This window comes from Diadema antillarum, unplaced genomic scaffold (assembly GCF_040938485.1).
Source record: "Diadema antillarum isolate AM-2024a unplaced genomic scaffold, OU_Dant_1.0 seq00000143_RagTag, whole genome shotgun sequence".
NCBI lineage: Eukaryota > Metazoa > Echinodermata > Echinoidea > Diadematoida > Diadematidae > Diadema > Diadema antillarum.
In genome coordinates, this window is record NW_027271219.1 from 248,421 (window position 1) to 259,139 (window position 10,719).

General features: G+C 37.0%; 1 protein-coding gene across 1 annotated transcript in view; it reads right to left on the minus strand.

The window, feature by feature from the left end:
* The window catches only part of LOC139727688 (uncharacterized), a 109,465-nt gene extending 99,003 nt beyond the window's left edge, over positions 1-10,462 (minus strand). Inside the window, exons 1-4 of the mRNA XM_071638670.1 lie at positions 10,306-10,462; positions 5,647-5,895; positions 4,474-4,663; positions 2,429-2,544 (exon numbers count right to left, since the gene is read on the minus strand). Of these exons, the coding sequence (XP_071494771.1) occupies positions 2,429-2,544; positions 4,474-4,663; positions 5,647-5,895; positions 10,306-10,462 (712 nt within the window). The remainder of the gene's footprint in view (positions 1-2,428; positions 2,545-4,473; positions 4,664-5,646; positions 5,896-10,305) is intronic.
* Between the last annotated feature and the right edge of the window lie 257 nt (positions 10,463-10,719).

Consider the following 10,719-nt stretch of genomic DNA (forward strand, 5'->3'; position numbering starts at 1 on the left):
GGTTTTAACACAATATAGGCGCACTAAAAATTCACCTCTTCTTGATTTGCGCGCACGTTGCTAAAACCCACCGCTTATACGATTTCGGTCAGAATGATGTACAGTGTAGGCCATGACTTACTACATTCTTAATGGTAACGCAGGGGCGGATCCAGGAATTCCGTAAAGAGGGGGCGCGTTTACAAAATTAAAGGGGGGCGCACGCACCCCTCCCCCTTTTTTTTCTTTTTATTTCTTTTGTTTCAACAAAAAAATAAGGGGGGGGGGGGGGAGGGGCGTGCGCCGGTTGCGGTCGTCCCTGGATCCGCCCCTGGTAACGCATACATTTGTAAAAGGATCACGCGACCTTCCAAAGTTTGTGTATAGTATTTAGAATATGCAGGCAGTAATTAAGATATATCACATCAATCTGAATACAACGTTACCAAAGTTTAATTAAACCTTTAATACATAGTAGGTATAGGTTACTAGTATTCTTGAAAAAAAAATAGTAGCAATGGTTATTATTACTATTATCATTATTATTATTATTATCATTATTATTATTAATATTATTATTATCATCATCATAAATAGTAGTAATGGGAAAGGTATTCATTTATTCACAAAGTCCCACACTCGTTGCAGTCCCATGACTAAATTCTTAAAGCACTTATAAAAGCACTAAAAATACGATTTTTAACATCCAAATATTTTTCAACAAACCTAATATTGCTAATTAAGAAGTGCAGTCCTTCTTTGGCTGTTTTAAGGCGAATAATTTACAGATGAATATCGGTAAAACAAAGTTTATGATTGTTCAATCTTCCAGAAAAACTGATAATACCTACCTCATGTCTCCTTCCACAGTGGTATACTAGTACTCATGCCATTAAACCGAACACGGCTTTCAAAACAGAGTGGTTTTTTCGTACCATTTTTTCGTATAAGTTCGGTCCCTATTCCTACCTTTTTGTGTCGTATAGTTATTTGACCGTAATAATAATTTCTCATGCCTTTGTTATGCAGGTGCATATCAATTGAGCACATTCACAATATCAAATTTTTTCATCTCACCAGAAAGGAAGTTCAATATAGCAATAGCACTTTTTCCCAACAAAGTATTTTCTGATCCTCCTAGGAAAGTGTTGGATTCTATGCGTAAATACTTCACGTCATTGTCGGTCAGCATAATAAAAGTGTAGTCGGGCAACTGGCGAACCTCGCACCACGCAGCACCGCGAGCACGTAGCGGGTATTGGACAGTCGACGTTCTACTTACACCGCCTGCGGTGACAGAGAAGTATATGAGTTCTGTGGTTACGTAGCACCTGTAGAGGTTCATACCTGTGTAGCAAGTGAAGAAAATATGGCAGTTAGCGACAAACAAACGCGTTGAATGTAGTACATTGCATATGAATTACATTATGGAGGTGACTCAATCGAAAAAAAAAAATGAGTGGTGCATATAGAGTGGGGTCATGAGGTTTTTTATTATATATATGCAAATACATTATTCATTCAGATCATGTCAATCGCAGGTATTTGTATGGAATATACGATAGCAATAAAAGGATCTCATGAGGACATGTCTCGAGAAGTTTCACTAACAGGTAACTTGTGTTGGGATGCCCCTATAAAATAAAACCGTAGTATAATAGTATACTAGTAAAATGATAGGTACATTGATGCTAGGATATTGATATCAATGTACAATGATACACTTATCACTGTATAAGTATACGCTACACTGACGAAGGCCCGAGGCGGGTTGAAAATTTTGTGAATAAAGGCCTTCTTGTTGGGACTACAGACGGCGTATATTCGACACTCCTTCTTCTTATGATAATAACATTCGAAGTCCAACACGTGGAATATATATATATATATATATATATATATATGTGTGTGTGTGTGTGTGTGTGTGTGTGTGTGTCTACTCATGATACTGTCAGTGATATAAATTTGAAATTGAAAGAGCGGAATTGAGAAAAGGTGAGTGAAATAGAGCCTCAGGCACCAACATTTCATATACTGCATTAGGCGACCGGTGGATATGATTTAATCCTACACATGGCATATTAATTTGACGATTATTCACCATAGCCTTACAAGCTATGCAGGTGCTGCAGCAGCTGCTTAGATATCTTACCTGCGTATTGTAGAAATTCATCTTCTTCAACTCTTGCCTATCCTAATCAAATCCTCTAGCAGAAGAGGTGCTGATCAGTGAGTATCATTATATCAATAAGGAAGGAAGCGTGCAGAACGAATATCTGGGACTTTGATAACTACGTATTGTACATTGTTTTGAGAGAAGTGCCTCATATTCCCTTGTGCTGTCTTTAGTATTGGCAGTAGTTAAGCCTTGGTTTAGTAACAGATTGGATTAAAAAAAAAATCTGCGTCTAAATATACGTAATAATGAACAAATATCAATACTACCTACCTTCAAATGCAATCCGTTCATTGGGTAGATGAGGCCCTTCTAAAGGAATCACAGTCTTGATACGCCCTTCAAATGATATTCTGACGACCTTCAGCCAAAAAACTATGTAGAGTTCTCTGTTTAAAAAGACATTACAAATAGGAAAAAAGAAATTTGCATCATAACCAAGATGGTGAAATGCAACTACTGTCCATATCAACTTTAAGACGTAAGTTATGTTACTCCATTCTTCAGCACTACCAATGATTATTTGCAGGGAAATAATATAGCAGCCATGGTAAAGATATCAACTCTTTCAGTCATTTAACCCTAATCCCGTCGGGTTTTTTGAGGGACTTGAAACCACCGAGGGGGACCTTTGTGCCCCCCCCCTTCAGATCTCGGTCGTGGATCGCGCGATCCTCACGAAAATTTGCACTTAAGGTAGCTAAGCTAATGTAATCTACAAGACTGTATAGTTTGATTTTTCAAATTTAATTTTTTTTAATTTTATATATATATATATATATATATATATATATATATATATATTAATCAATTTATGCAAAAATATTTCTTTGCCTATAAACTAAAAAAATAAAACTCCAAGACTTCTAATTTTAGGTGAACATATTCTTTTCAATATCCTCAACAATAATATTGCAGCAAAAATTCGGCTTCATAATTATTTCTTATGTATTTTATTGTTTGTTGAATTTTTAATTCATTATTGTTTTTTACTTTATGTTTTTATTTGTTTTTTTTTCGTCAAAATTTGTCGCAGAATCTTTTTAAAGCATAATCAGGCTAAAATAAATCATCATCAGCCATTAAAAGTAAAAAATACTTATTTTTATGTGAATTAATAATTGCAAAATAAAACACAATTTACATTGGATTTGTACACAAAATGATATTTTTGAGCAATTTTTTAAAGGGGCGTGGCTTCAAAACGGTATGCCCAGGAGCAACAAATCTGGTCTCAAAAGTTACACAATACTTGAAAGAAAAAAGTCGTCAAATGTCGCGGTGAGAGCATCACGCGTTGCGGAATAATCATGCGAAACGTCGAGGGGGGGGGGGGGGGGGTGTGGCAAACTAAAGTTGAATCAGAAATTAGGTGATCCCTCAATCCGTAATTCTAATTCGTAATTGGTCAGTAAATTATGAAGATTTTTATCGAAGAAGATTGATTCAAATGTGGCATCATGAATTCGTGAGATAAAGGTGTTGCAAGTTTCATGAGCTAATAACAATACCGTCTTAAAGGGATTTCAGTTAAAAGAACAATCTCGACTCTCGAAGCAAAAGCCTCTGTTTCTGCAGCTCCATCTCTCTGGAACGCTCTTCCACTGAGGATCCGATCAGCCGAAACCATTGTAACATTTAAAAAGCTTCTGCAGTCATATATTAATATCTTGTTTTGGTTGAATATTCATTGAATTGCTCATCGGGTATATATTTTTACTTCTTTCTTCTTCTTCAACCTTCTTATGTACAACCATATAATGCATGTTATTCTTTTTTTTTTATGTTCCTCTGCGCTTCAGAATAGACCACTAGATTGACAGTGCATTACAAATGCTGTAGGCTACTTATTATTACTGCTATCGTACAGTTTTGGTTGAGACCTAACTTTAGGTTTCTAACATTTTATTTATTTATCTATTTCTTTTTTTTTGGGTGAGATAACGAGAAACCTCTGATAAAATATGAACGATCATGTAATTCCAAGAGGAATTCATCGTTTATTTGAGAGAAAAAGGTTTGAAATATGCTGAGATATACAAAACAAAGCAATCCTAGTAATAGATTTGTTTTATTACAATCGCTTTGTTTTACTTCATTTTTGATGTTTCAGCCATTCCAAAAGTGTTTTTCAATTTGAATTGAATTCAATCTTTGAATTCCTGTTAGAATCGCATGCTTTGTATGAGTGGTTTCTTGGTATCTTGCAAAAAGTTAAAAACCCAATCTTTATCTCAACCAATATACTATACTGCTATCCTTTTAAGATGGAATGACGCGCGTGATTATGAGACAAGGATTTCACGTCATAAACTCACCTGCTCTTGATGTCAAGCTCCATTCTCGGAAGCTTGTTGGAACTGGACAGCCTCACGATGACACGTATTGGACCCCTGCTCATTCCGGTTCGAAACACTTCCACGGTACTTGCGGTTTCATCGTAGTTTAGTAGGTAAAGTTTCTGATCCGAGTGGTCCAAAGACAGCGAGATTCCCTTACCAGGCAGACCTCCAAAGGAAAATTTAGATATACTTCACTTTACGTATATTCACTTTCGAGATGGAAAGAGAAGAAGGAGATTTATTTATTTATTTATTTATTCAAGATTTCATGCGTGTTCACAAAATAGGAGTGCATACAAAATGTATGCAAATACATCTCATATAGCCAAGACAGAATATATTAGTATACATTGATAAGAGGCAGTTACAGAAATCGTATACAACTCTAAGAGAGCTACATTATTCAAGGTAACGAACACGCAAAGGAATTGCAACATAAGCTTAAAGCTTGAAAATCGTTGCAACCCCCGTACACACAATCTATATGCTTGCAAATATTTAAATGATGAGGGGGGGGGGGGGTATTCACAAAGAAATATCGAAATAACTTTCACTATCTTTATATCTATATGCACTCGTTCAAGGAACGTACACGGAAGGTGATTTGATTTCATTAGATGAAAATTACGCCCACATTTTATCATTTGATGTGTGACTTTTTTTTTAAAATCTATGATACCCGATATCTGTTGTCATGTAGGGGCCTTTGCGTCCATACAAAAACGCGAACTAACAAAAAAGAACCAAAAACACCCTTCAAAGTTTACAGTGGGTTAAATGGGTAGGAATAAGATTAGTAGCTTTATAGCAATAGTTATAGGACTGTAAAATGGGATTGTAGAATACAACAATTCGATTGATTCATTTTTAGGATAACATGGAACCTGCACTGCGTCATGGCATGGCGGAAATTACCCTTCTAAAATATGTAAGATAATTACAGGATATTATTTATTCAAAGGTATTGGTATCACTATTTTCATAACTCTATTGAATGGGAAAATAGACGAAGTCAATGAAAGCACGTTTTGATGGAGAAATTGACGTATCGAATTTGTCTAGTTTCGAAGGGAGGGAAAGGACGGTAACAATGTCAAATTTCATGAACTCTATAAAAGTCTGCAACACAAATACACACTCCTTCCTTACTTGTAGTGATACTTGTTGTTGCCGTGTCCAAAAGAGAAGTTCGCAGCACCGAGTTTGTTCCACGATGAACCCAGAACACAGCCTCCTCAACAGGGTCACACGCCACGACTGTGGGCTTTGGTGAAGGCGGTACCCAGTCGTATATTTTGATCGCCTCAAGTCTTCGATATGGCGTCATTTCAATTCGCCCGAGGAGGAACGAATTGTTTGTTGCGATGACTGCAAAAATGTCCTCTTCCAGAGGCAGATCTGAGGGCAAAATATACCGTAAAGTTAAGTCCTCTGCACAATTTTTGCCAAGCAGACAATGTTTCATGAAATTCATATCTTGTACCCTTCACTTTGCCTTTCAGAGCCAAATCATACATGCACCTTAAATGGTGGGTCGAATCAGGAACGTCATTGGGGCATACTTGTTGATGCGTTCGAAGGAAACGGGTATGCAAAGACAATTTAGAGATGAAATAGGTTTCATGACCAGTGTTAGCAATAAAGGTAAGTACTGAGTGAATCTTAAAATTTGAAAAGTATAATATTGTATCATCTTCTTATTTCAGTAATCAAATTGTGTCAGTGGATGCCGTTGAAAAGGTTATTGAAAACGCAGTACGGTTTCTCTGTGAGTCGAAGTTTTCAAAATTGAACAATGCCATAGCCTTTCAGATTGATATGCAAAAATAAGAACACAATTACTAAAATTTAGAGCTTCATGTACTTTGAAAAGAAATGACAATGAAAACTTAAAACTCATAAGGAAGTGATGCTATAGTAATCAAGAGATAATAAAATTCATATTTTGCCGCTATACTCTCACACATCGTCTTGATTCCGGTTCGCATGCTTACCATTAAATGAAAGTTTGCAGCACAGACGACGAAATGTTTCATTGCCTGTATGTCTATTAATAGTCTGTATACCTATGTGAAGTTTTATTGGCTTATCGCAATTTTTACAGAGGCATTTACTAAGCTTTGTTATTTTTTCTTTTGTTTTCTGTTGCATCAGCATCTTGAACCCTATAGACGACAGCAAAACAATACTCTTGTCTCGATCATTTATTCACACATTTTGCTTCCTTCGTAATGATCTCGTGTAGTCGATCATCATTGATCCCAGATCCCTACCCTGCATCTCTCACGGTTGTGAGAAAAGCACAGCGTTTCTTGGAGAATGAGACTCCCGACTATTCAACAATGTTTTCTGTCAAACTCTCCCTTCGCCATCATTGCCCCCTGTTTTCATGGCCTGTCCATTTGGAGAATGGTCTCTGAGAGGCCATTATTACCCTCGTTGCAAAACAGTGATATTTCAGCTTTTGTCGTCTTAATGCGTTAGTTGATACCAGATTCTAGAACGCATTTCATTATTGGCATGTCCATCTTTTTCTCTTCCTGTTTTGTCTTCTTTCTCCCAAGACTGTTCCTTCGAGGATGCTCCGTGAAAGGCCAATTGCGTTTATTGCCAGCAAATCCATTTCAAATCTTGCTATCTTGACGATAAACATCACGTGTTCTTGGTGCTGTAGATGTTGCAGATTCTTCAAAGCATTTTATTATTGGTATTCCTTTCATTTTCTCTGCCTTCGAATTTCTCGTCTCTTTTTTCCTTTTCCAGAGACTGTTTCCTGGAGGATTGTCTGTGTGAAACGGAATTTGTCCTTGTTGTCAGAGAATACCATTCCTGCTTTTGTCGTCATGATTGTTGACATCATGTCTCCTTCATGCATCGATGTTGCCAGACTCTTTTCCGCATCTTACTATTGGTTCTTCCATCTTTTTTTTTCTGCCTTTCTTGTCTTTGCTCCCCTCCAAACTATGTCCTCACATCCAGTAGGCGGTCCTTGGAGGACGGTTCTTCAGAAGCTATTTGGACTTGTTGTAAAACAATCATAACTCAGATTTTGTTGTCTTGGTGGTTGACAGGGTGTCTTCTTGATGCGCTAGATGTTGCCAGATTCGTCAACGTATCTTATTATTTAGTGATGTGGTCTATACGTAAGAGATAACTGCAGTAGTCTGTAGAAAAATATTTAAAAATTTGCTTGATTTATTAATATCTTTCTGTTTTTTAACTCTGGGAAAGGATTCACAGGCATAGAAAGGAAAAGAGATTGATGAACCATGAAGTGGCCTCTTGGTTTTGTTTGGACATTTCTGTTATTTAAGTCTCCACAGAGCGAATGTTAATCTTGATAGCGCTGCTTTTGTTAGCAAGCTGCCCATGTTCTCCAAGTTTGTACCCTCTTACGTGATGATATAGCACCACGGTGAGCCTACTTTAATTTATGACTGTTCTAAGTGCCTTAGCGTGGGTGGAAATTCTTGAAATATCACTGTTTCTCATAAAATTTGTTCTCTGGTCAGATTTCCATTCAAATTCAAATTTAGATTCAAATGATTTTATTACCATTCAAAGTAATACAAAGCAATAAACATAACGCTTACATGAGTACATAATATTTTAAGGAACTTTCGACAAGTTACAACAAAACATGGATACAATTATGATAATATAAACTTTGTTTTTAGATAAATAAACAAGCAGGCAATACAATTCAATTTTGTAATTCCCAGGGAAAAGAGGAATTCATAGATTAAGCATAGCTTGTAAATTTTGTGAATTACTCTAAGAGATGAAGACCTATCAAGATCCGTCAAGAACTCCATGTATGAACATTTTGATATCAAGACGTCAGGCGAAGCAAACATAAAATTGAAGAGTTTGTTCGCAAAAACCGATAAGTCCATATTTGCCAAATGGAGATATTTGCGATTAAAGGTCAAGAAAAAGAAAGAAAATAATAAGAAAATTTTGGCTTCTTTTGACCATAACTTCAAAAATGTATACCTTTATATGTAGTGACCAATATATCATTTAAAAGGTATTGTTTTGTACTTTATGACAGAGACCGTACGTACTTCAAAATCTTCAAAAATTGACTTATCGGTTTTTGCGAAGAAACTCTTCAATTCCACATCTCGAAGAAGTTATTTCCAGTCGTTTCTCAAGTCTCGTCAACCTTCTTTACTTCCTGTTATAGCCCATGAATGTCAGTGATTGTAATGTACTCTATAACTGACCTCTAGGGTGTTTGGTCAAGAACGACGTTGAGGGATACTGGTGACAACGTGAAGGACGTTGGGGGGTCATCGCCACTAGACCGACACCCACGAGTCATACAGCCCACGAGTTCAACTTTGAAAACAGGTCCATGGATCATACAGCTCATGAGTTCGACACAAAATAAAAACAGCCCAGGAGTTCGACAGATACAACACGGGGCTTAATGTGTCGGTCTCGTGGGCCATGTTAGCTTAGTGTCGAACTAATATGCTGTATGACTCGTGAGCTGCATAACTCATGGGCTGTATGACTTGTGAGCTGTATGACTCGTGGGCTGTATGACTTGTGAGCTGTATAACTCGTAGGCTGTATTAGTTGTGAGCTGTATGACTCGCGGACTGTATGACTTGTGAGCTGTATAACTCGTAGGCTGTATGACTTGTAAGCTGTATAACTCATGGGCTGTATGACTGGTGAGCTGCATGATTCGTGGGCTGTATGACTCGTGGGTGTCGGTCTCGTGACGTGCACCCGACGTTGATGGACACCTTGGTGTGTGGAACCATTCCATTTCTCTGCCTTGTACGTTCTTTGGTGGCTCTCTCATATCGGCTTCTGGATGAATTGTTTTCTAGTTTATGTCCGATATCATGGTTTTTCATGGTTTCTGAGAGAGCATCATGCCGCATATTGCACGGCCATAAAAATTTTTGAAATAGATGAATGCGTAAAAGCTGCTAAGTATTTGGAACGTTCTATATTTTTCGCTGTATATTTTCTTTTTCGATAAACACTTATGATAAAGATCCGTCATGTTGTTAAATGACTCTTTTTTTTTTCTTTCAGCCCAGGCTTTTGGAAAAGAATGGGTGAAAATATTTTTAGTGTTTTATGGGAGAATCTGTTGTTGCAACAATGGTCACAATAGTGCATCAGAATCATTACATCAGCATTGCTCATCACACACGCTCTGGGCACAAGACATTTGCTTACAACACCAGTAATCTTTACAGTTGAGCGGATATCTTTAAGATCATGCATTTAAAATTCATCTTGCTTTCAATCCGTCTGCTATTGAGTTTTTTTTTTCTCCATTAAGCCTATTAGCCAGATGTAACAGTACTGTGCTCTTTTTTATGACATCACTATTTAATCAAGGTGCATATAACATCGAAGTAAAAGCTCAAGTATTTAAAACTGAAGTTTCACAATACCTATATAGATCATGGAAATGTATAGTTCCGAGGGGAATCTTTATTCACACCATGATAAAACACTGTAGAGAAGTGGTCATTTACTTCTTATCTTACCTGCCATTGTCTACCATTTTATATTACCATCTCATCTACCATTAGAAGTCCGGAAATCCCCAACAGTAGCAGTCTTCAAATCACGACTCAAAACACACCTTATCATTTAACTGTTCATTATCATCAAGCACATAAGAAGCTTTTGCAGCGCAGAAGAATATGTCTATATAGGTTTTGCGCTTTATAAATTGATATAATTATGATTATCATTATTACCTTTCAGTTCTGTTTTTGAGAAATCGATCAAGTATTGATGTGAATATTGGTCGAAAAGTAAATAGTTTACCTTTCTCCTTGCACAGAACCCACTGTTTCACAGAGGCATTCCCGGCTGGCTTTGAAGATGAGCGTTTCGCCACAAGCTGTACGATTCTTCCATCAACCATTTTCCTCTTGCCGCAAACCGTTATTATTTCTTTGCACTGCTGTGAGGCTTCACACATTTTGGAGAGGTAAATAAAAGGCCATTCCAGACCAGTTAAAAAGATGGTGTGATAAGAAATCTGGAGAAATATCTCATGAACAATGGAACTTCGGCCAAAATCGGAAATATGGAAGGTATCACATACTGAGGTTTAAGTAATGTTAATAAAACAGTTCCTGAACAATCAATATCAATGTGCTCATTTATTTGTGTTGATAATGGCATCACCTCACAACTTGTCATGTAAGCCTAGATAGATAGTAGTATAGACGTCAG